This window comes from Hylaeus anthracinus, unplaced genomic scaffold (assembly GCF_026225885.1).
Source record: "Hylaeus anthracinus isolate JK02 unplaced genomic scaffold, UHH_iyHylAnth1.0_haploid 12000, whole genome shotgun sequence".
NCBI lineage: Eukaryota > Metazoa > Arthropoda > Insecta > Hymenoptera > Colletidae > Hylaeus > Hylaeus anthracinus.
The window spans coordinates 11400293-11426361 of NW_026534347.1; the positions used below are offsets into that span (position 1 = coordinate 11400293).

The 26069-nt window shown below is 39.3% G+C and overlaps 1 protein-coding gene across 2 annotated transcripts in view; it reads right to left on the reverse strand.

The window, feature by feature from the left end:
- Positions 1-23328, reverse strand: part of LOC128890045 (brefeldin A-inhibited guanine nucleotide-exchange protein 3) — a 31607-nt gene extending 8279 nt beyond the window's left edge. Inside the window, exons 1-19 of one of the 2 annotated variants that reach the window (XM_054148207.1) lie at positions 23204-23328; positions 22648-22781; positions 20828-20962; positions 19673-19838; positions 18152-18281; positions 17815-18084; positions 17477-17710; positions 17171-17398; positions 13867-14246; positions 13616-13800; positions 11978-12140; positions 11594-11902; positions 10201-10423; positions 9779-9952; positions 9296-9704; positions 7391-7603; positions 4781-5651; positions 4534-4666; positions 877-1105 (exon numbers count right to left, since the gene is read on the reverse strand). In XM_054148207.1, the coding sequence (XP_054004182.1) occupies positions 877-1105; positions 4534-4666; positions 4781-5651; positions 7391-7603; positions 9296-9704; positions 9779-9952; positions 10201-10423; positions 11594-11902; positions 11978-12140; positions 13616-13800; positions 13867-14246; positions 17171-17398; positions 17477-17710; positions 17815-18084; positions 18152-18281; positions 19673-19838; positions 20828-20962; positions 22648-22781; positions 23204-23288 (4671 nt within the window). In that variant the 5' untranslated portion in view covers positions 23289-23328. Of the gene's footprint in view, positions 1-876; positions 1106-4533; positions 4667-4780; positions 5652-7390; positions 7604-9295; positions 9705-9778; positions 9953-10200; positions 10424-11593; positions 11903-11977; positions 12141-13615; positions 13801-13866; positions 14247-17170; positions 17399-17476; positions 17711-17814; positions 18100-18151; positions 18282-19672; positions 19839-20827; positions 20963-22647; positions 22782-23203 lie in introns of both variants that reach the window. The other variant, XM_054148206.1, reaches the window with a different exon arrangement.
- Between the last annotated feature and the right edge of the window lie 2741 nt (positions 23329-26069).

A 26069-nucleotide genomic window follows, 5' to 3' on the forward strand; every position in this document is an offset into this window, starting at 1 on the left:
GTCGTTTCTCTTCCTTTTAAATAATAGTAACTATTTTGTACATTTGTAAATATTGTATAGTTAACAGACGATGTACAATTATTGTATAGAGCAACACAGTTCATCTATTTTCTTGGAAAGTTCCAATTATTACCTTTTGTTTTATATATGTACTTTAATTGATATCTTCTTCAGTGGCAGACTGCGAAAATCATAAAAGTACGTTTCCCGCATACAATGTGTTAATGCACAAGATCGAACGGTAATCGATTCTTTTCACCGATCGCTGACAAACGGTCGATCGATTCCGTGCAAAAGCGACGAAGGACAATGTTCGGACTTCGAGGACGTGTCGGACTTCAGAGCGTGCAGTCCGATCAATACCAAACGTGTAATCGAAGTTCGTAAGTTCAAGATTTGCCGAGAACGAGGTCGTGGAAAAACTTGTGGATGGAGCATCACGAATCGCGAGCAACCCCCGACACTCTTAGTTATAGAAGAGCAAAATTCTCGAGGACGCGTTTCATATAACGCTATACTTACACGTTTTACCGCTTCGACGTTGAAGCATCGAGCTAATATCGACACCATTTAATTTCGCGTGTACTTACGCGAGAAAATAGAAAATGGCTGCACACCCCCTTGGGCCGCGAACGTCTTACAATGCCGAACAGTGTGCTCTCGATGCAAATTAGGGAACAGCGATCAAGGGATCGGTCTCTAGTTCGCGGTGTCCGCTGATCACGCAATCACCGAACGTCAGCATAGTCGAACGGGTACGCTCGTGGCGAACAGTGAAGGCACAAAGAAGCACAACGAACGTCAATCAGCCAGAAGTGAAATAGTTTCTTCCGGATCGATAGGTTCGGACACGGAAGCAACAACGAGACGACCTACCTGGGCGGCGAGCTGTCGTAGACGTTCCGATTCCTCGAGTGTCGCATCCCGTCGGGCGGCAACCTTGACCTGTGCAACGTCACCGTAAAAGGATTCCGATCTCGGTGAGAAAGCCATGGTCAGCTGGTGCAACTCTTGCAACGAATTCGAGCAGGCACGGTAACAGGCAACGCCGCAAACCTCCCATTGTTCTGGGGTGAGAAGCGGACCGCTGCTCACGAGTACGTGCCTATGAAAAACCAGGTTTTGCCTGTATTGATCTGTCGATATGTCGGCCCGAATAAATAAACTAGGGCGTTCTGGATTCTATCGGCGCGAGTTCCGGCCACGACGATCGAGAGTTCTCAGTTGGACTGGGACGAGTGTTACATAAAAGTAGCATCTTGGTTACTCGATTACGTCGAGGACGGATACTCGACGCTCCGTTTGATACCAGACTCCAGGAGGACGATTTCTCTTTGATTATTATTTGTTAGGACTAGGCTCGGTTCCTTCGTCCTTTTTCTCTCCGCGACGGCGACGCGAGGAGACACGCGAATCCAGGTCCGGCTCGGCGAGAGAAGCGGGTTGCTACCAAGAGTGGGTGACTCTAGGATTTCAGATCAGGATCCCGTTCGTCGATTCACTGCCAGGCTAGCTATCTGCCCGCGAACCTGTCCCGTTTTTAAACTCTGCGCACGCCTGTACATCGATACCTCGCGACCGACCCCGGCCGGGATTGAATTACACAGCTCGACGTACGCCGTGCATTAATACGGAGAAAACGCGCGAATGGATCCAGCCAGGCCAGAGATAGAGAAAGACGAATGTCCGAGCCGGGGGCTGCACCGTGTGTGCGCTGCACCCATGGCACCGTGTGCGCGTGTGTTGTTGGCACGACGCTCCGGGGGTGTCGAGTGTCGGTGGCTACCTTATCCCACCGGACAGCCTGTCAAGCTTCGTTATCATCTTACACGCACGCTACGCCCGTAACGACGATATATTTAACCTCCGTCGATGTACATTCCATCGAACCTCCGCGTTATGATTCACCCTTTCTCTCTTCCGATCGTTCTACTCCGCCGCGAAAAACTAGCGCCGTCTCCGTTCACGTTCGCTTCGCAGTTTCAATTTCGATCGGCACCGACCGGATAATCGCGAATCTTCCTCGTGATTCGCGGATATACCGCTTAGTGGATAATGTTCAACGATTTCGGAGCCCTCAGGGGCTGTAGCGGTGTTTGTAGGTACAGTACGGCCTTAACAACCCTGAGGTATCCGAGCTAGAGAGGGGTCAGCGGGCCCCAATAGATGAGAAGTAAGGGATACTGCAAACAGTATTATAAGAATGCAAAAGTCATGTAAGACGATGATGAAAAACTTACGCCAAGTACGTGAAAAAGTGGAGAATTCAAGGAGTTATCATAGAAAAATAGAAGATCCCCATAAAAAACTACAAGAAAGTAGACAAATATGTGAAATCGAAATGATATTAAAATAATGCAGGAGTCGTGTAAGATGATGATAAGCAGAATGGACATAAGCTAGTTATAAGTAAGCAGTAGTGCAATAACTTTGTATAATAAGTTACGCACTTTAACCCTTTTAGTGCCAGAGCCGATATATCGGCCCGTGCCTTGTAGCGTTTTACTATTCGCATTACGGGAGAACTTTACCTCAAAATAAATTTATAATACGCTGTAAATGGTCTAATTTCATTATGAGAGAATTAAAAAAAATAGTTTTTCGTTTTAACTAAAAAATAAAATTGCTTATTTATGTTATTCTAATGAAGTATTATGCAAAATTATATCACAAATATATTTATGACAACATAGTTTTGTTTCAGCAACGTTATATTACCTATAACAATTACGTATTTCGGAAGAGATAATCCGTCCGGCGCTTACTTTATTTTTGTTATGTAATATTATTTATCTTGTTACAAAATATATTGGAAATGGAAAGTATATACTTTGTAATAAATGGTCTATATAAAATTACGATGAAAAGATGACTTTTTGTATGTGCAAATACGTTTTGTGAGAGAGAACTCAACTTTTACTTTCTTCACGATCCTTTATACATTTGTTATTTATATAATTTTCAATGAATTTAGAAAAACTAGTGTTATTGTTTTGTTCTCTATTTCGTCCTTAATATACTGCTTTCTCATGTAATATTGTTTCTTGATATATTGATATATTGAATCATGTAAATATTGTTTCTTGTTTGGTTTTTATGAGCATTTTCCCAAACCCTAGTAAAACCGTGAAATTCGGCCGGTTATTCTCGCATAGGCACGTCTTTTTCGCCTGGCACTAAAAGGATTAAATAAACGAATGAACGAATGAAACGGTTTCGGAGCCTGCAACCTCCTAGCTTCAACCACCACCGAACGGTGTTATCCTTCACGATAACCGACTATCAACGATCGACATTCTCTTCGATTCGGTTCTACGATTCATCCGGACGCGTCGAGAATGTTTTCTCTTCGGTCGAGAAGGAAATGTTTTTGAATTCTACAACTTTAACACTTTCGCTGCGGACGAAAATAAGTAGCCGTTCGCTGGGAGCTGCAATTATGGTATTTTTTTTAATGAAAAATTTCTTACAAATGTTCTAATATGATTATTTTCAAAAACATATATTTATGGTAACTTATTTTATACAGGCTGTTCAAAAAAAAAAGCATTCAATATTTATATGGTGTATAGGGCACACTGTACCGAGTAAAAAAGTTTTAGTAAACATTGGTCCAAAGGTCAACCGTTTCTGAGGTATAAACATTTTTGTTTGCTATTATCATGATTGACTTATTACTGGGTTTTCGATATTTATAGAAGATTTTCCACGTGTCCACCGCTCATTTTTGTAGACGCTTGGCATCTTCTTCTTACAGAGTCGCGAACTCTCTCGAAAATCCCACATTTCTGTTCAATTATTTGACAAGCATAGTGAATTCCGTTACGTAGTTCTTCTAACTCATTTATCGACGTGGAATACGCTTGACTTTTTAAATATCCCCAGAAAAAGAAGTCCAGAGGATTTAAATTGGGGGATCGAGGAGGCCATGCAACTGGTCCACCACGTCCTATCCACCTTTGACCAAACACCGTGTTTAAGTGCTCTCTCGTGGTACTAGGAAATAAAAATGTTTATATCTCAGAAACGGTTGACCTTTGGACCAATGTTTACTAAAGCTTTTTTACTCAGTACAGTGTGCTCTATACACCATATAAATATTGAATGCTTTTTTTTAAACACCCTGTATATAATAAGGTCCCGGTTGGTTATTATCCATTTTATAAGGATAAACACAAAAAGAAAATTTTCCAAAAGTCTAACCACAACACTAAACACAAAAGAACAGACCAACATGAATGCTTAGATCGTACTGACTGTTTAAATACGACTAAACCGATTAAAAAAGCAGTGTTAACCGAAATATTTATCCGAGTTGCCATTCACCGCCAACGCCATTTTGTTTCGATCAGGTCCGGACATTTCCGGGTTATTTCATTCCGATTCTTGGCGATCTTTGATCCGCTCGAGAGGAGAATTCAAGGGTTAGCCGTCCAATTCGGAGCGGAACCGAGTCGTAGGAGCACGGTAGGAAAAAAGGAAGTTTGATCTATTCGTATCGACGGTTGTACGTTCAATCGATAAACAGCTAACCTGATACAAGCGCAACCCAAACGAGCTATGCTCTCCGTGGGCTGAACGACGCATTCCGCCATCACCAGCAAAAGTTGTTTCAACATCAGCGTCGTGGCCGGTAGATACGCCTCGTTCCGGAGAACCTCGGGCCCTAAAAAGCATCGACGAGTCTCGGTTACTCCTCCAGCTTTCGAAAAATTGATCGTCTACGGTGTCTCAAGCTATCCGTACTTTATCCTACGAAATGCAGATATGGTTCAATCACCTTGCAAATGAGTCAAGTAATCGACAACCAGATCCGTCGTGAGACCGCAACACTGCTTAAAGTTGGGCGCAAAGTTGTCCCAACCCCTGAAGATCTTCGAGGTCTTCCTCAGCCAATTTTGGACCATCGGTAGCAACAAATGATTGACGCAATAGAGTCCGAACGCTGGTCCAGGAACGTTCAAGGTATCTCGTAGAAGATGGAATAGAGTTTCCAGAGTGTGAGGCTGGTAACGTTTGGGACATATCATGGTAGCGCTAGCCAGGCCGTCGATCAAGATATACCACACTCTCAGAATGCCACTGGGCTTGTCCATGCTCTGCAGAGTGGTGGCCGTGCGAACGTTCTCCACGAGTACGTCGTGCGGTCGCTCGGGAATGGTCTCTTGTATCGATTCGGTGTGCTTATCGAATCTGATCAGTTCCGAGTTCGGTATCGTTGGATCGACGTATTGGGGAATGGTCGAAACCTGGATCCTCTGGGCGGAATGGAAGATGGGGCACGCTGGCATCCCGTACATAGAGGCCAGGATGTCGCTGCAGCTCAGCAGATACTTGAGACTCTCTACGCAGAGTCTCATTCGTCGGGACTCTGCGATATCGACCTGGTCCTGTTCGTCCTGATGCCCCTCCGCGTCGCCGATACCACGCACGTGCCTCAGGAGGCACAGGATGCAATCTAGCGCCGCGTTGGCGAACACCAACGTATTGTCCGTCGATAGGAAGACCCTGAAGACCTCCAGCAGAGGCGCTGATTCGACGGAATCTGAATTACCGACGGAGGCTACGCGCAGCGCCCCGAACAGAGGTCGCCAGCCTGAACGAATCTCTGTTCGGTTGGTTTCGACGAACTCGCAGATGCAGCTCACGATCTGCCGGGGGATAAATTGATCGCGTTTTCAACTGAATTCAAAATTTCAAAGACGTACACGGTCTGTCTAAAACGAATCCGAACTTTTGCTATAAAAAGAAAAAAGTACAAGTAAAGTTTTTACACACACGATTATTCACTCAAAAGAATCTCCCACTGTAATTAACATTTCGAAGGACCTTTGCAGCTCCTGTTTTGGTACCCAGTTTAGTATGGCGGTTACAGCGGCCTGAATCTCCGAAATGTTGCTATAATGTGTCCCTTTCATTGGAATTTTCAATTTTGGGAAAAGAAAATAATCGCAGGGAGACAGATCAGGCGAGCAGGGTGGATGATCCAAGGTAACAATGTCAATTCCAATGAAAGGGACACATTACAGCAACATTTCTGGGATTCAGGCCGTTGTAATCGCCGTACTAAACGGGCTACCGAAACAGGAGCTGTAAAGGTTCTTCGAAATGTTAATTACGCGGTCTACACGCTGCACAGTGGTCCTAAAGCGGAAAAAACTCAATTTTCGAAAGTCAAATTTTTGTTATAGACTATGTCTTGGCTACTGTAAATAGTCTGTAGAATTACCCTGTGAAATGGTTGTTTTACTTACTTTGAAAAAAATTAAGATTTCACTTATGATTGGGTAAAACTGAATTGATCGGTCATTAATAATGTCTAGTAACAATCTGTGAACATGACTTTTTACGGTTTAGGCAAAAAAAAAAAAAAGAAAAAATTACGAGTAAAGCGAATATGCAGGTTTTTCGAATGTTTTATGAAAATTATTGATTCAAAAAAAACTCCGACAGTCTCTGGTTTGATTTCTCACGTTTTCTCATCTATATTACACCATGAAAACATGATGAAAATTTCAGCTGTGTCTACTTGCTCTTTCGGGAGTTACATAATTTTATTCTCAACTATGTGTGAATACTCAAATCTTGAGAATCTGCGAATTCCTTCTAAAATCCATTCTGATGAAGGTGCGACATTATTATTGAGACATCCTTCGCGAAAATTAGCTCATGATTAAAGGACGTATTATGGACTGGTAAATTCCTAACAAATCCACGACAGATAAAATGTACGATGATTAAAAAATATAAAAAAACCTGTATTTCTTCCTATTAAAAATTCACTAAAAAAACTTCAATGACCCAAACATACGAATATGAGGCCTGAACCCCCCAAAAAACACCTTCCCCTTAGCGAAAAAGCTATTGACTAGTTATTATAAAAATTACCATTTTTTCATTAAAATAATTTTTACATAATTTTAATGTATTTTTTCATCCTGAATCGAACGAGACTAGTGTCGGATTGATAGGCTGATCCGTTTTCAAGATATTGAGTTTTTTCCGCTTTTTGGCCATTTGGGACTACTGTGCGCTGTATTGATTCAGAGGGAGATTATTTTGAGTAAATAAACGTGTGTGTAAAAACTTTACTTGTACTTTTTTCTTTTTATGGCGAAAATTCGGTTTGTTTTTAGACAGACCGTGTATATACGCGCGATAGCTAATCTAGACGAGAATAAGTTCCAAATTTGAAATTTGCTGTTCGATAGTTTCTAGTCGTTCAAACTTTTCCTCTTTTCTACTCGTTAATTTTTAACAAAATTCTCGGTTGCTATTATATTTCGTGGATCGAAGTAATAGACCAACAAATTTGAAGAAGCCATGTATTCGTTTCGAAGACAAGTTCCAAATTTGTTTCCTACTAAGTTGACGAAGCAAAACGACCTACTTGGTCCTGCACATCGCCGTCGCAGAGTTCTAGGCACAACAGGTTCTCGAAAGGCTTGAAGAGAGCTTCGTTGAAATGGAAGTGAGCCAACTCTACTTGCTCGTTCAGCAAAGCTGCCATCGAGTCGTGGATGCATTGAACCGCTTTTTTCGAAATACCGCGGTCTTTGTGACAAGCTGCTTCCATGAAATGAGGGCCCAGAATACTCCAAACCTGGAACAACATTTTACCAATCACCGAATCGCCGAAACTTGTTGACGCGAGTTGCTATTATATATTATACTGGTTTAAATTCGTTAAGGGGGTCCACCTGTGTAAGATTTTCAAAAAATCAAAAATTGTTTTTCTACATATTTATCATCTAGGAGATATTACAATGACTGTCACAGAAGCGTTTTATAAAATTCTGCTTAGTTCATTATTTTTCGAACTCCAAACGTGCCCGGTTTATTTCTCGAAACCACGGTTTTGGAACTGGCAAGTAGGATTGCGCAAAATCCATTACATGAATCGGAATGAAATCTTTTTTCTACAATTTTCAAACGTAATTGGTGGTACTGGCAGTGAGAATCATGTTAAAAAGAATTTTGTCCAACGTCTATTAGCCATTAGATAGGGGAAAAGATACCTTAAAATATTATTTTGTAGTTTATACGCCACCCTATTAACAATTTTCCAAATTTTGTGAATATCTTATCGCCAGTACCTTCAAAATGTAATTATAAAGAAAGCGATATTTTACTTTTTTGTTTCAGATGATCAAGTACGATCAAATCCTGCTCGCCGAAGGACTCTTCTACTTTTAAGTGGTCTCGTTAAAGCACCGCTTACATAAATAAGCTTAAATAAGTTTACATAAATAAATATGACATTTTTCTTATTAATTCTGGTAACCAAAAGAATGAAACTATACGTGGCTATTTAATAGTTCATCAATAATCATTTTATATCGACCTGTAAAATAAATGAATAATAGATTTAAAGTAAACTATATTTTGTAACTATTATTTAAGAGTGTAACAGGCAATGAATATATGTTTCTAATTTTTTTTAATTATAACTTTCTTATATTAATTATTATGTCATTTATAATGGTTAATATCAATATTTATTCCGTTAACTTTGTTACATTGCTCTATCGAGATCCATTTTTCAGCAATTTCAATATTCTTGATTTTAACGACTCGTTCTAAAAAAATTTATTTCTCAAATATTAGCAGGTAGTAGCAAAAGTGGACATTATATGCATGAAATATAAAGTTAGAGGAACTAAATATAAAAGAATCACTGATACATTTTTTTACCTTTCTTTTTTAAGTCTATTGTAAAATTTAATTTCGAATCTCGCGCATGAGAATTTTTTAATAATCAGTAAACTGTTAATATAGGCAACAGCTATGAAATAAACATACCCATAATAGTGGAATTCATGTCAGACAAAATGAGGTATGAAGAATGAATATTACTGCAGACTAAGTGAAAAAAAAAAAGAAGTAAATTGTACTATCGTAAACGGCGAACTGAAACTGAACGTGATAATATGCTACAATTAGGTAGCCATATAATTATAAATAAGTGCGGTTTCTTAGCAACCACAAACAATTTCAAGCTATTGACATCTAGATAACAAAATAAAATGCTAGATTGTGCTCTAGCAAATTCATCATTTTTCTATTTTTTTCCATTAATCGACGCACTGTGCGCCGTCTAGGAATATCCACATATCGAAACATTGTGATAAAATCAAAAATTAATGTTAAAGCGTCGATCTACCAAATAGAAAAAAAATTATCATAATTGCACTAGTACTTTTTCCACAAAAAATTCTTGAAAATTGCCTTGAAAATTAAACGTTACACAGGTGGACCCCCTTAAAGGACCTCCCTAAACTTTTAAAGCTCTCACCCTCATAATATGAATAAGAGGCCTTCCACTTTTCACGCACTTCAGCATGACCTCTCCTAACCGAGCCAAGAGCAGCACGTTCATCTCGTTTTCCCTGGGTTTGCTCTTCCTCCACCAAAATCGTTTGTTCTCCTTCGAACCGTCCGTTGTCTTGAACAGCTGAGCTTTGCTCGCCTTGCAAAGAGCCGCCAGGAACAAGCACAGAGCTCGAAGGTTCAGCTTCAACGCGGCGTTCTCGAATAATCTGTCGACTTGTTGCGACAAAACGCAGACAATTTTGGCCGCGTAGTCCGCGGGAAGAATGCCGTTGAACTGGCTGTCTGCGTTCGATTCTTGGATTATCTCTGGGATGGTATCCGAACTTGGGTTCTGCGTGTAGGGACTCGAGAGGAAGCTGTAGACGTCGACGCTGCGACAAAGAACTTCGGTGAACGGGACGCGATATTGGAACGTCGAAGAGAAATTTCGAGAATGACACCTTACCATGTTTCCTCTTCGTCGGTGATGTTGAAATTGAGCCTCAGTTTGTCCTGATTTCCTTTGGGATCTCCGTTCGAGGCATCCTTTTTTTCTTTCTTTTGCTGGGTTTTAGGCAGCGACGGGTTCTGGTTTCTTCCGAAGAAGTCGTGCTCCAGCTTGCTCACGTACAAGCAGCACCTTTTCCAAAATGCGAAGCGAAAGGTAAGATCTCGGAGATCGGTAGAAATCGTCGCGTATATAGTGATGGGCAAAACCTTACGCTTCGAATAAATCTGAAGTTTGCCGATATGTTTGTCTCGTTTCCTCTTTTGAATATTTTACAAAGAAGGGAACAAGACAAACATATCGGCAAACTTTAAATTCATTCGAAGCCTAGGGTTTCGTCCATCTCTGCGCGTATCGCGAAACTAAGGGCGATGTCTTACGTGAAAACGTGAGGCCAGCAGTCGCTACCGTGACTTCCGAGTTCCAAACCTTTGCCCAGAAGCACGTCCATGCTCAGCGCGTGCGAAGTGTGAATATTGGTCGCTCTGTTTTGCAATTTCAACCGCAATACGTCTTTCGTTCGAGTGATTCTCGATATAGACTGTTCCGTGCAGGCGGCTTTAGCAAGGAGAGCGAAGATGGAACCGCAACGATTCTGGAGCCCTGAATAACGAAAACAGTTGAAACGGTTACGAGTCGTTCATGAAGACTGTATAAGGAGATCCAACTCCCTAAGAAAGTTACTAGAAAATGTTTAGCAAAATCCCGAACTTGAAGTTATGAATATTTCGTCCACTCGCAGCGCAAGTGCGCACAGACTACGATATATATGTCATATGTGTATATATTATCTATTAATATATAGATGATAGAGCCTCAAAAAATTCATATGTATTTTGCAATAACAAATGGACTGCCGGTCAAGTGCAGGGCAATCTGAAGATTATCTGTAGATAAATTGTATACAAATGTATATCGTAGTCTGTGCTCACTTGCGCCGCGAGTGGTAGAAATATTCATAACTTCAAGCTCAGGACTTTGATAACACTTCTACACTACACAGTTAGGACTCCTTATACAGTCTTCATGGAGTCGTTGTACAACGTACAGCCTAGAACAGGTGTGGCCAACCCAAATGATTTCGCGGGTCGCATATAAAATTATGAATCCCCATCATACGAGCTGATAGAGAGGACAGCTCCGCCATATTAGATTTAGACCCATTATAGACATTTTTTTGCTCTTCAGCTCTTCATTCGACACGTAATCGACGTGGCGCGATCGCGCTCCTTGGCATTTTTCGACCGTGTTTCGTGAAAACTTTCTGGTACGCGATATTATTTTATAATCAAAGTTAATTTTTTCTTATAATTTCGACAGTTAATTTATGAATATATGAATGCAAAATTAATGTACTTGTTTAATACATTGATTTTCACTACTTCAGCCATTATAAAATAAATATATTGTTGGATACTCCATCGCCCAGGCCAACTTTCTCTTGAATTTCGGATCGCGCGTGAGGAACGGAAAAACAAACGTGTTAGTCACGGTCCTTGAGGACCTGAACTTTCCCTGAACATTCTCGAAGGATCTCTCCCCCTTAGATTTTCAGAACCAAGAATCAGTCTTTCCCGAGACCTCGTCCAGTAATATCGTCCAGTAATATTCGAACTCTGTTCTCAGTTAATAAACGTTACATTTACAACAACCTTGTGGTGTCGTTACTCGGGGTCACATCAATATTTTGTAAAAGTGTGATGAATCTCGCGGGTCGCGGTTTGGTCACCCCTGGCCTAGAAGGTTTTCCATGCGTTCGAAAAGTTTCTTAACCGAGTATGTTGCTCAGGATCGCAGCTTTGTGAAGACCTTCCAAAGACAAAATTACGGTGTCCCTGATACCTCTTCTGCCTCCGTCTCGATTCAGGATACCTTTGTTACTCTCTTCTTTCGGAGGATTCAATCCTGTCGTTAAAACAGTCATCATACTTCCCCAACAACAGGTCAGCACTCTCCTGGAGAGCTTAGCGCCTGCTTCGGCTTCCGGCGTAGGTTCGCTGCGGGACAGCTGAGCCTTCTCGAGCCTTATGTAGTCGGATAGAAGCTGCCCGCCTCTCTGACTCCCAGGGATCCCGTCGACGTCTTCGAAAAATAAACGCACGAATCGATCTTTTGAAACTTTAGGACTCCGTTTCATTTCCAAGGACGTTTATTTACCCGTGAGGACGTTTATCAACGCACTGTTCTCCGTGTAGCGAGGGTTGTAGCCGCACTTCTCCAGCAGATTGCAAGCCAACACTTGTTGATAAAGCTCGGACAGCCAAGTCGCTGACAAATAAACCAAGACTCCGGATCCGTGGACCTCCTCCACGAATTGTTCCTGAAGCGTTCAACGAGATTCATCGATAATAATAATAATAATAATAATACTTTATTTACGGGCAATCTGCCCTTGATATCAAGTATTAGGTGGACTGGAAAGTAATGTCGTTTTTGCCATCTTAAATATTGGATTGTCCGGAAAGTTCATGTCGATTTTTAGTAGGTGGTCCAGGTCTGAATATATCGAAGAGTTTGAAAACAAATAACATGTAGACATCCCTTAAAAGGTGGGAAGGTTGTGGAACAACCTATGGCACGTATGTAATTTAATAAATATATATTAAAATTCAAACGTGTTTTTGAAGTCTTCTTAGAAATTGGCACGAACTTTCCGGGCAACCTAATACTTGTTTATCATTTATCAGCTCATTGATTTTTCTGGCATTGAAAATTTGCACACTAGGTGACAAAAGGCTGCTGACAATGAGGGCGATTATATAATGAATTAAAGATAGAAATTTATTGGAAAGTTTGAATTCAATGTAAAAGAAACCTTTTACCTTTCGTTCTACCTAATACAATGTAATAACAATGACAACAAGAAAAACAAAACAAAAATAGAGACGATCACAATATCTTATAATGTAACGTGTTCAAACTAGATTGCACATTCGCAAAATTGCAACGACTGATTTTTTAAATGTCAAAGGTGAGTCACGAAAAAAATCAACATACATATCAAGGCTGTTAGCCATCGCACATATTCTTGCAACACAATTTTGTTTCACAATTGAGGTACGATATGGATCAGTGTAAAAAATATCGTTGCTTGGAAGTTGCCTACTCGGAATATTAAATTTCAATAGTTCCAGTATCCTGGGACATTCAATTTTTCTATTGACAATTTTAAAAACTAACATGAGGTCGACTACCATTCGGCGCTGCCTAAGCGTGATTTGCATAGTGCAAAGTATATTGTCATAGTCGTGATATACTATATCCACGAAGACTGTATAAGGAGATCCAACTCCATATGAAAGTTACTAGAAAACTGTTATTAAAATCCCGAGCTTTAAGTTAAGAATATTTCGTCCACTCGCGGCCCACGTGAGCACAGACTACGATATATATATGTCATATGATAATACATACACATATGATACATACACACATATATATATCGTAGTTTGTGCGCACTTGCGCCGCGAGTGGACGAAATATTCATAACTTAAAGCTTAGGATTTTGATAACACTTCTACACTACACAGTTAGAACTTCTTATACAGTCTTCATGACTATATCCATAGGTGTACCTATCTTGTAAGAAACGTGCCTTAAGAATTTATGCTGAACACTCTCAATCATTTTCGTAAGGCCACTTTGTAATGGATTCCAGATCTGAGATGCGTATTCAAGATGCGGTAGAACTAATGAGGAGTATAGAATTTTAAAGGTCTGAGGGTGTTTGAAATCTGCGGATTGTCGTAAGATGAAGCCCAGAGCTTCAATCGTCGATAATCGCGGAGATCGTACCTCGCTGATGGGAACTTGTCGGCTGTCTTCGTGATAGTAGTTGATTCTGATCAATTTCAAGTTGAGAAGCAACGCTGCGTAGGTAGCCAAGTAGATGCCATCGGCGTTCATAATCGTGATCAACGCGCAAGAATCCGTGCTGATGTCCGTCTGTTCCTGCATCTTCTGCTGGGCTGCGAAGACACCTGCGAACGGTGTTTCGTTACGCGAAATCTTTTTCGGTACCTATCGCTCGCGAACCGGTCTCGTACCTTGACAATACTCAGATGCAAAGTTCTGCAACGCCTCGTCGACTTCTATGTTGCTCCTAAGACTCAATACCATGGGGATTAGATCGGTTTTCAGAGTCCTAACGAATTTTCTAGCGTTGTGTCTCTCCACGTCCACGTTGCACTCGTCGGCTACCTGACGACCCACGTGAAGACACTTTGGGAGTTTCTCCAATCGTAGCCTCTCCCTCTCGTTCTCCATCGCGTAATCGTTATCTTCCAAGCTGTTCTCCTCTTGAGCTTCGTCGGACTCGTTTTGAGGACCCTCGGTGTCCGTCGAGTCGCCATCTTCCGATGGTCCGTGGCCCGAGGAGTCCGAGTCCGAACTTACTATTCCTTTCCTCATCAGCTCCAATTGCTCTCTAAAATTTAAAAAATGGAAAAGTCTTATGTATTTTGAACGGCAAATTATTAACGAGGCGTACATTTATCCGTTAAACGACAACATTTTTTGTGTTTAATCGCAATCGCGTGTCTTTTGATTCAAAATTAAATATCGGATATACAGTGAAGACTGGATAAGTGCAAGAAAATCGGGACTCAAACATTGCAGTTATCCAGTCGAGGTTTCTATTCTGTGTTTACATTTGGCTCGAGTTGAGTGTTGAATGTAGAAAAAGAGAGTGAAAGAGAAAGAGATCCGAGGAAAAAAAGCAGTCGGCAGAATAGTATGTATCTCGGTTAGGATCATATTACACTGTAAAAGGAAACAATCCAGTGGCGGGGATAGTCATCTTTCATTTATCCAGTCTTTACTGTATTTCTAAAGGAATCTTATCGATACGTAGTGATGCGCACGAGACGAGATAGATCTCGATCTCGTCTCGGTTTCGAGATGTGATTCGAGATCGAGATTACTTGTAACATTCAAGATCGATATCGAGAATCAGCTTATCGAGATTTAGATGAGATGAAGATTATTTCAAATTCTCGCCGATTCATATTATATTGCCGATCACCAACACATATGATGCCGTGACTGCTGCGCTAACAAACGATGCCAATTTTGTTAATATTATAAACCGCTTCTGCTTTGAGAGCTAGTTCTGACTGGCACACAGTGTGATATTTCAGCGATCTAGCGGAACAAAACTTACGTGGTCCAATATTTCGGAAACTATTAAGTCGTCCACACACGAAGCTACTCAAAAGAAATGCAATTGGGTGGTGATTGCAATCACAAACTAGTTACTTATTGATTAGTAATGATTTTGAATATTTTTAGAAAAAGCATCTACCGCTGTCCGCGCGGTGTAATATTATAGCAAGGTCATATTCCCGATCATTGCTTGAGCAAAAATTGTTAATAATTAATGTAACTATTGTCAGAAATGAATTTTTAGTTATTTCAGCTAACAGATATAACGATATAGAAAAATTTCTCACGTTACTGTGTTTGATGAATATTTATTCTGAACCGTGATTGCACCAACTAAATATTAATATCTGACAGTAGTTAAATTAATTATTAACAATATTTATTATTTAAAGAATGATGGGAAATATGATTATGCTGTTGTATTAATGTTTCGTAAATTCTTTTGTGGATGGATCCAACGAGCCTTTGAATCGACATGTCACGTCATGTCACGCGGTTGTTGTTTGGCAAACAATGTTTGTTCTTCCCCTTCTCTACTTCGAGGGGCACAAATGAGCCACGACCCCTCGACCGACACAGGTACACGAGGGGTGAGAACTCATTCGTCGTTGATCTTTCGTTCGATATGGATCTCGCGATCGCGCGTCCCTCCTATTTGTAGTTTTCCTTGGTATCTTAGTTTGGTTTGGTTAGTTTTAAGGTTGCGTGTACGAGTGTCTTCTCTGCCAAATAATTATTAATCAACTTGTTTTGTTTGTTCGTAAGTCCATATTGGGCTCGTAACATCGTGCTCCACTTCGGTCACTATTGCTTCATGTGATAAGTGTAGTGACCAACCATATGACTGGCCGAGATCGGTTGCCGTCCTCTAGTGGGTTTGATTTGAGAGAGGGTCAATCGACGCCTCCGAGGAATCTTCTCCTCTCTGTACGCGTCAGGCCAAGTCCAGGCTCCCGGCGCAGCGCAGTTCAAAAGAGCCGTAAGACGGTGCAAGTCGTGTCCTGGACTCCTGACGTTGTGCAGAGAGTAGAACTCCGTTTCGGACCCTACGACCGTCAGACATAGCTGGTGTCGCCAGGGCAGGACAACCCGACGCGGTGCTACCTACGTCGTACACTGTCAGGTCGGGACCTGGGCCCTCGGCAGCAGGTATGCAGGGAGTAGAGTACTGGCGGAGACGTTGATCGTCTTTCTCTCGAATCAGACCCACCAGAGGAAACGGGACTGACTCTGTAAGTCCAGTTTCATGGTCGCGTCGTGTCGCGATTTAGCTTCACTTCTCTTAGTTCAAATAATTATATGGCAGAGTCAGAATTGGACTTTGGAAATCAAAGGGACTTTGTTTTCTTTGATTTCCACGGTTTCGTACTTAGTATTAAGCTCGTCGACTCTATGTAAAGTATGCATCTACGTATGTATACTGTATGTAGAGGGAGATCGAAGAAAGTTTGATTCCTTCTATCTCCGGGTCTCCAGTCGCAGCAACCTCCACGTGGTGAGACCTGGTAATTGATATTATTCGTGACGAACAATCCTTCGTCGCGAATAATATCAAGAGCTAATGGCTGCGAACTTGTAATAAGATCTTTAGATATAAAAAGTGCAAAGTGTAAAGTTCACAAGTGAGAAGTGCAAAAGTGTAAAGTGTAAAGTGCAAAGCGCAAAAGTGTAAAGTGTAAAATGTAAAGTGAGATTAGATTTAGATTAGCAGGAATATAATTAGTTTTCAGAAAAATTCATTTCTATAAATTACGTATTAACATTAACATATTTTTATTGCAAAATGGTAGTCAATTTTCACGACAATTTGTGTATTAAAACTACAGATCAAACTACAACATACGTATTGTCTGAAATTTGGTTTTCTTCCATTATAAAATTATCCTATTTGCAATGTTCTTACATTCTGTGCAAAATGTAATCCTTAAACCCGTGTAATCTAAGAACTGGAAAACTTTTATATCGTTCCTAATAACACAACAAATATTGGCATATTTTGAACTGCATTGCCAATCTTATCAAAATCTCGTCGAGATCGAGATCATATATTTTAAATTGTCGAAAATTCGAGATCGAGATCATCGATAGAAATCTCGTCTCGTCTCGTTTCGTCTCGTGCGCGTCACTATCAATACGTATTCTTCTCTCTAGCCTTCTTTCCAACTTTGGGACTATATCGAAGCTTACCTGTAAGTTTTTGGTAACCTTGCCATGCTTTGGTAAGTGAGAGGGCCCCGGTAGTCGCAGGATTCCAGATCCTCATAGAGACTATTGATCGTGCACGTGTAAGTATGATTAATGGCCTTTCCTTCGCACAGCTCCTGAAGCGCCGAAAGCATGGCGACCACGCACGAAACGCTCGCGTGCAATATACTCAAGCCGCCATTCGTCGATTCCTCGATCGAGTCCATCGCCCTATTACAAAACGGATATCGTCGTGATCTTGTCCGCTTCTAAATTCTACAAGATTACCCAACCAAAACGATCGCTTACAGCCTCATCAACGCCATGTCGCTTTGAATATGACTGCATCTGTCTTCCTCCACTAGCAACGGGCCGGCAAAGTCGACCATTCGACTAGGACTACGCAGAAGCTCTTTAAGGGCCTTCAAAGATTCTAAACGTTGCTGAGGAAGAGGGTACAGCAACATTCTATGGAACACGGACTCCAAAACTGGTCGGAGAGGACCCACGCAGCCTACCAATCGCACCAGTTCTGTTCCAATACTGTGGACGCAAATAATTCGGTCATTAAACATTCTTGTGCAATCCGAGATGATATTTTTATTCGCGATATGGAGCTGCGATAATCGTTTACTTTGACAACGTGCCTGTAGACAGTTTTCGCCTGGTGGCTGTCGAAGCTCAAAGACGCGGCCAGATAACCGGAGCCTCTTCCCACCTCGTTCTCCTTTCCCTCCCTGGAGACAAATGTCTTGTCTACTCTCGGCGTGCCCAAAAAAGCGATCAACGCGGGACAGAACTTTTGCCAGAGGAAGGTGGTGAAGTGCGCGTTCGTGTGGATCTTCTGCGGCAAGGACGAGATCAACGTGTGCAGACACTCCAACAAAAACACCACGGTGTTGCCATTTCTGCTGTTGCTAGAACAGGATTTCCTAAAGTCGGGCAGTGCAGGAGTTGGACAAAATAAATTTCATTCCCTCTTACTTTTGAGCCTCGTCCAATTTGCTGCAGATGTACTGCAGTATCGGTAGAGCCTCGTTGAAACAAGAAACTCCTCTTTCCCAAACGTTCTTATTCTTCTTCGCGTTCTCGTCCATTTCTTGGCATTCCTCGTCTATCGAAACAAACATAGTTTGCCGCGTGCATAGTTCGATCGTTCGATGGTTCGTTTAATTGCAATTTCGCGTGGAAATCCGACAAGTTTTCTCGGAGGAAGACCGACAGAAGATCACGGAATTCGCAAACCGCATACCTCCATGCATGCGGTCACGCGAAAGCGAAGCTTATCGATCAAACTTTTGTTTGATTCCACGACAGGTAAGACACCTCTGCGTACTTCATAAATATGAATATGAATAAATTCACATGTTTATTCATAAATAGCGCGTTGTTCACATTTTGTATTTATAATTGTAATTCTATCAGAGACTTAATTCTTTATTGAAAAAATGGTCGGCTAGTAGAAGCTTCACGAGTTTAGAGATTTTAGGAAGAAATATGATCAGAGATGGGGGTGTTCGTTTTCATAAATATGAATATGAATAAATTCACATCACGCGGATGTGTGAATATGAATATGAATATGAATAAATTTATGAATAAAAATGTGAATAACGCGTTATTCATTAAATAACGTTAATTACTTACTAACATTGTTTACTACCCCACACAGAAACTTTTTCACTCCAACGAAATGAGTAATTACAAAAATTATTTGATTTATGAAAATAAAACAATCATCGTTGTTACTATTACGAAAAACATTATAGTTGTGTTAATAAACACGTATACGAAACTCTGGAATATGTATAAGCACCTTGGATAATGAATTAATAACATACTTTCATTAACGCCTCTTGGTTATAAGAATACTGAAAAATAATGATACAGGGAGAAAAAAATTAATTTCCAGACTTGGACAAAAGTAAGTACAAAAATTAAGTAAGTATTCTTCAACTTCCCCATCGCCTAAGTTTCCCACAAAGCTTGTCGGTATCCTGAGAAACATGACAACATGTGATATACGGTGGCTACTGGTCGACAAAGCGAATTGTAAACCTCTCTTAAGCAAGCAGAATCAAATCAGCAGAATCATATCCGACTTTGTGGAATATTTAGTAATTATTTTGTACTAATTTGTACCACAAACAATAATTTGGTCCTGCCAGCTTAAGAGAGTGTGTCATTAATTTATTATCCAAGGTGCTTATACATATTCCAGAGTTTCGTATACGTGTTTATTAACACAACTACAATGTGAATAACGCGTTATTCACATTTTTATTCATAAATTTATTCATATTCATATTCACAAATCCGCGTGATGTGAATTTATTCATAATCATATTTATGAATATGAATACTCCCATCTCTGGATTCGTGACACTGATACGAACGCGTATTCAGTATTCAGACGCCAATCGTATCAGGACACAGATTCTTGGACCAACTCGTCCATGTCGCTTTGACGAATATCGATTAGAAATGTATTTTCTTCTCGTTTACCTAAGAAAAGACAGAAGGATCGCAACGTCTGACTTGTCGCAGCCTGGGCGGCGGTTCTCACCGCTTGATTTCCGTTTTCGAAAGCCTCGCAGCAGGTAGTGAGTATGGCAATTATCAATCGGCCGTTCATCGTCCAGTACGAAGAACAGGCGACTTGTAGCAGAACCTGCGAACAATTAAAAACGTGACGAATAAGATCGCATGTAGACACAAGACTTGCATGTAAATACAACGTTGTAAATAATTGTAAACTCGAGCATACAATAGTTTCAGGAAATTCTCGTAATGTTCGAACAAAAACTGAATAAACCGTTCACGTGTCTTTCATAACGTAACGCGAAGCAAAGGCGAGGGAACAATGAATACAAAGTTCTCACAAACTATTAATTTTACTTGAAATTTGTCTTCGAGTTCCCGCATATCCATTTCCCCGAATCGATTATTCGCTGTTTTTTTTTTGTCATGCAACTCGGTTGTGCTGAGATACTAACCCTTTGCACTCGAGGCCTTTTTTGTGGTATCTAGCACCAACTCGAAATGTTTTCTTAACATTCTATTGCCACGAATGCTAAGATTGTATTGACTTCGAAGATGAGATTTGAAAATCAGACCACCTTTACCTCTTCGACAATTATTTTATCGACACTTCGAGTTCTAATGAAATTAAACGTAAAGAAAAGAAATGAAAGAAAACCTAGTGGTGACTGAGAGTCACCTCTCGAGTGCAAAGGGCTAGTAATAATACTCTACCGTTTATTATGTAAATGTAGTAAAAAGTACTAAACGATACTCGATACTAATTGAAATTCTAGATAGTCAACACAGAATATAAGGAAAAAAAATCGAAGAATAAAATGATTAAACAGTATCGATTTTTAAACTTGTTGGTTATAAATAACAGTTATTAGTGTCCAATAGTTATTCGATTGCTCAAAGTTACGAATAGCAACCGAATTTATAATAAATGTTCATGGTTTTATCGGTTTTCGGTATATAAATAATTGGGACACACGTTCATAGCAAAAATAAAACCAAATCTTTCGATCGTGAATAGCTTTGCGTTGCTTGTTCTTCTTGCTCGTTTGTTCTTTAGAATCAATAGCGAATAGCTCTGTCTTTTTATCGATAACGAACTTGATACGAGTTTCGACTTACTTTCAACATATCCGTCTGTGTGTCGTCCGATTGAGAGAGTATGGATCCCATGGCGTGCAACATTTGCGCCGGTAACCAGAGCGAATCGTCCTCTGGCTCGTAGGGCGATTGAAACCTGTCGTCCCTCAACATTCTCTGAATTCAGAATATCTACTTTAAAACGCTAGGTTGACTTTATGCCGAGATGATTTCGGGTTTACCGCACATGCATTCCAGAAATAAGTAACCAATCTATAGAAGGGCATTTTACTCAAATTTCGCTACAATTTTATTCATACGATAAATAAGAAATCGAAACTTGACACAACGATTTATTCGTATTGTATATTCGATTGAACGGTTATATGGGTAACTTCTTGTTCGTTCAACTTAAAAAGCTACGAAAAAAGACATTTTCTCCCACAATTCCTCTCCTTTTTGTATATTATATTAATTAAATTGTAGTCGATGGTAATTGCTTGTATATTGTTACCAAAGAAGGTCCAGAGCGAGACTCGAAACGTGTGATGTTTGATAGTGTTAAACAATTGTTTCTATTGCTCATTCGTTTATTTATTTCTGGAGCACCCTGTACACCCTAGAGCAGAATTTTTCATCCGACGTTATCCTAAAGAAGACGACACTGATTTTAGATATATCTTTAGCAGGAGATATACATAAATATATAGTAAGCTTTAGAAGTATTCGTACAGCAATCATTTAAAAATAGAAACTATTAAGAAAAGAAATAAGAGGTTAACATTAAAAGTAATAAATAGGGACCAAAAATAACAGTTATTCTAAAATTTTCAACGATAAAAATCATTAATACAAAATTGATTATTATTGAAATTCAAGATAGTCAACATAGAATATAAGGAAAAAAAATCGAAGAATAAAATGATTAAAAAATATCGATTTCTAAACTTTTTGGTTACAAATAACAGTTATTAGTGTCCAATACTTTTTCGATTGCTCAAAGCAGTTATCTATGAAAGAAATTCATTTTGATTACTCGTAACAATTATCAATTAGAGAAGTTCATTTTAATTGGTCATAACAGTTATCGATGACAGAAATTTATTTCGATCGCTCATAACAGTGATCAATGAGAGAAGTTCATTTCGATTGCTCTTCGATGAACGAGCGGAATGAACTTCTCTCATTAGTAACTATTATGAGCGATCGAAATAAATTTACCTCAACGATAACATTTACCAACAAGAGAACAAATTTTCTGTCACTTATAATCCTAATTTGTAACCAATACGATTTTAGTCGATCAAATACTTGTTATACCACGATTCTTTTTCTTTTTACTTATAACACTCATGGTCCGTGGTAATAAACTTTAATTTACGCAAAATCTACTCTAAAAATATGTAGAAATATTGGTTAATTATTTCTTCCCCAAAAATTGATGAATAAAATCAATACATGAAGTTTTATTTTAAATTGGTTCCTGTGCGAATACTTATTACACTGACTGTATTTCTTTTAAAGTATTAAAAGGATTCTCTTTTCAAAAAATTGTAACAGTTTTATGCAGCGTAATACGATTGCATGATAAGACACGAGTTGTTCCAAAAATTAACTTTTCGTTTCTCCTCGGAGCTTCTAATAATTTCATGGGGAGAAGTTTAATTATTTGAATGTCTAGGCCGAGCGAAGAGGACAACGCAGAGCACAAGAAACACTTCGAGCATTGTTTCGCGTGTGACAGCTGTTCGTCGATATCTTTCGCGTTATCGAGTTCCTTCCCGCGGGTTCGGCCGGATGTGTCCTTTACGCGTAAGCGATATGAACGGAGCCAGTAGGGAAAAATGAATTCCATTACGAACGTGCAATCCTGACAGACCGAATGCGACGAATTTGCTCCTCCTCGTCTCTAGTGCTAGCTGAAAGGTGTGAAGACATTTTGCTCGCAGCTCGTGGGGTGGATCGCGTAACAGTCCTTGCTGCTTGTCCAGGAAGTCTGCACAAAAAATACCGAATTTTTCTGCTACGAATTCTCACGCTACGATTCATTCGGAATTAACGATTAAAGAGATCGCGCGTTACCACTTTCGCTGCGGACGAATATAAGTAGCTAGGGAGCTACTTTGCTGGGAGCTGCAATTATGATATTTTTTTTAGTGAAAAATGAAAAGTGAAAACAGCTATGTATTTTCAGTTGGACGCACATGTACGTCATCCGCAGCGAAAGTGTTAAGCCAAATGGAATGACAAGTGTTCGAAGTAAATAACAACTCCGTATCTCTAAAAAATGATTTAACGAAACAGTGACGATGCGAGGGTCACATCGCGCACATAGACAAGGTTGGAGAGAAACGTGTACGCGGTTCCACCTGGCAACGAGGTGAGTCGGTTTCGAATGATTTTACGTGATCGACTCACCGTACGCTTCCTGTGCTGATTTCCGTAGATTTTGTAACTTCGCATTGCTCGACTCCCGGACGATCTGCAGCAGAAGATCCTCCATGTCACGGTGGACTAACACGGGACTGATCGATAGCGGGAGTGCCAATGCCAATGCACGCTTGGCTATACGCGCGCATCCAGGGCCGTAGGATAGGAACACCCTACGTTCAAAGAAATTCATTTCCTTACTCGAAACGCTCGAAACGACATTTTTACCACTTATCGTTAGAAAGGAACAAATTTAAAGACAATTCGGTTAACTGTTTGCGGCACAGGAATTCAGGTCATAAAATAGACCCATGTTGTACAGGAATTTTATTGCGTTTTAAATCAAACAAAATTGTTATATTTTTATTAATAAAGGTATCACACCTATACACATGCAGCTGTTGCAAAATTTCGAGGTGGGATTAAAAATGTCCCATCATGCATTACGGTCCATCAAAAAGGTGGGACACTTTTAATCCCACCGTGTCCCAAAGAGTTAACATGGATCGGAGGAAAAAGTTAAGCACACAAGGAAAGGCATGCCGATAATTGCAAATTAGTTGGAAACGTAAGACACGAAACAGATTTCCATGGGTAAATACAGTGGGTGTAGAATGTATTCGTATACCGATCAATTAACAAAAAAACTTTTGTGTGAAATTGTAGTTTTTTAACTTTTTTTTTTTACAATCAATGATATTTTACATATTCTCGGAAATCTCTAAGATAGATACAGTCCGAACAACATTTACTAGTTAATATGATTTGTGAAATTAACAAAAAAAAAATGCGAAAAGTGGGTAAAAGTATAGGAGCAATAAGTATTTGTACGATTCTTATGACTAGACTGCGGATCCTTATGCATTAATAGAAAATTTGAATGTGAAAGAAATTACAAAATGCAAACAATATGAAAGAATATAAAAAAGATGGAAAGTAAAGTTCAGGTTGTAATATTTGCAGAATAAAATAAATTCCTATTTAGTTTCAATTCTTGTAGATACGTTCGCGAAGATTTTAGTTTGCATAAAGATCCGCAGTCTACTTGTGACGAATCATTTACAGTAGAGTTTGTAACGTAAACACATTAGTTTATTGGTCCGTAGGAATTAGAAAACATCAAATTTCCGGTAAAGTACTTTTAAAAAAGGCTCTAATAGAAGAATGGAAGAAGATTCCACTTCTAATTAATTTCTAACTAATAATTTAGTTAATTTAATGCTTAGAAGAGTTGCAATAATTATAAAATCAAAAGGAAATCCCATGAAGGAAGTATTATACAGGTACTTATTAATTAATGTAAATTTCTTTTCTTTTAATGAAGTTTTAAAAATTAAACAGTTGTGCGTACACTTACTTAAACATTTCTATCGATTAATTGTTTTTTTCTTATTAATTTCGCAACTTATATAAATAGCTATCTTTTTTTGTACTCTATCTATTCCAGAGATTTCCGAGAAATATGTAGAATCTAATTGTTTATAAAAATGAAGTTAATAAATTACAATTTTACATAGTTTTTTTGGAAATTGATCGGTATACGAATACTTTCTGCACCCACTGTACTTTACGATTAATAAAAATAACCAGAGACGGTTTTTTCTTGTAAACAGAGAAAACGGTTACTTGACTACATACTTAATTTTATATTTTAAGGTTTCTTTACGACATTTCTTACAACGTTCAATATTCAACGTTCGTATATTCCGGACAAATAAAAAGCCAGAAGATGTAACTATATTGTTATTCATCGACGACGTTTGATCGATATCTAGTTAGATCTTGATAAAAATATACAATTCAAAGATAAAGTTTCGTTAAATTTCATTTAACCGTTTGGATGCAATTCTAATCACAGGCGTGTGCATAAATACATGTACATACATTCTTTTTAACAGTTCGAATATACTCAGGTAGGTTTAAAACATATTCTTCAAATTTATCCCGATTATAATATTTTCTCTACTAGAAAAAGGAAACATATCCTATAAAGTATTTGCGATTCTTTTTATTCGTTTTATTTCGATCGATGATCTTACTTAGATACTGTCCCTTTTCCACTTAAAATTATAGTTGTTTGTTTGGTTATAATTCATCTGAATTCTACGACCATTGGTTTGTTTTTAGATTTCGTTTCTAACACTCCAAAGATGATCTCAAACTAGAAAATGAAAACGTTAGGGTTTGTTTTTAAAAGTTCTTACTTTGTTCAGATGGAAATGTTTTCCGAGTTAGAGCGCAAGTTTTTAGAAATAAATTAAAATACTTCATGTCGAATAAGCTTTCGGTACTTATGTGTATAAATACTTTCTTTAGTTATTTTATTGCTTTTTCTGGAGACTATCTCCAGAATTTACAGTCCTCACATTATGTTCTTTTTGGCAGTTGATTTTGAGGCTGGGCAGAACAGCGTGCGAAAAACTTCGCGCCGCACGTAATTGGCTGCATTCAAAAATACCACCGCTCACTAAGCCGCTCTATGAGCTATACTGATACCGGTTTTAATACTAGTGGCGACATCGGTGGGAAAAAGCCCAAGTTTGTAGTGAAAATAGTTCTCACTGTTTTTTATAGATGGCATCACTAACTAAAAAGTCGATCATTATTGCTGCATTTACATATATGAAAGCAGATAAATGTTTAAATGAAATATTAAACTAATATATTGTAGTGTTATGAAGCAAAGAATCGTATTAACAATGCATTTATGATAAATAAAGAATAATTGATTAAAACGTATCGGTGGCGTCATTTAGTAGCAACAGTGGAAACTATTTTCATTATAAACTTGGGCATTTTTCCACGGATGGCGCCACTGATATTAAAACCCGCTCACAGAGCGGCTCAATGAGGG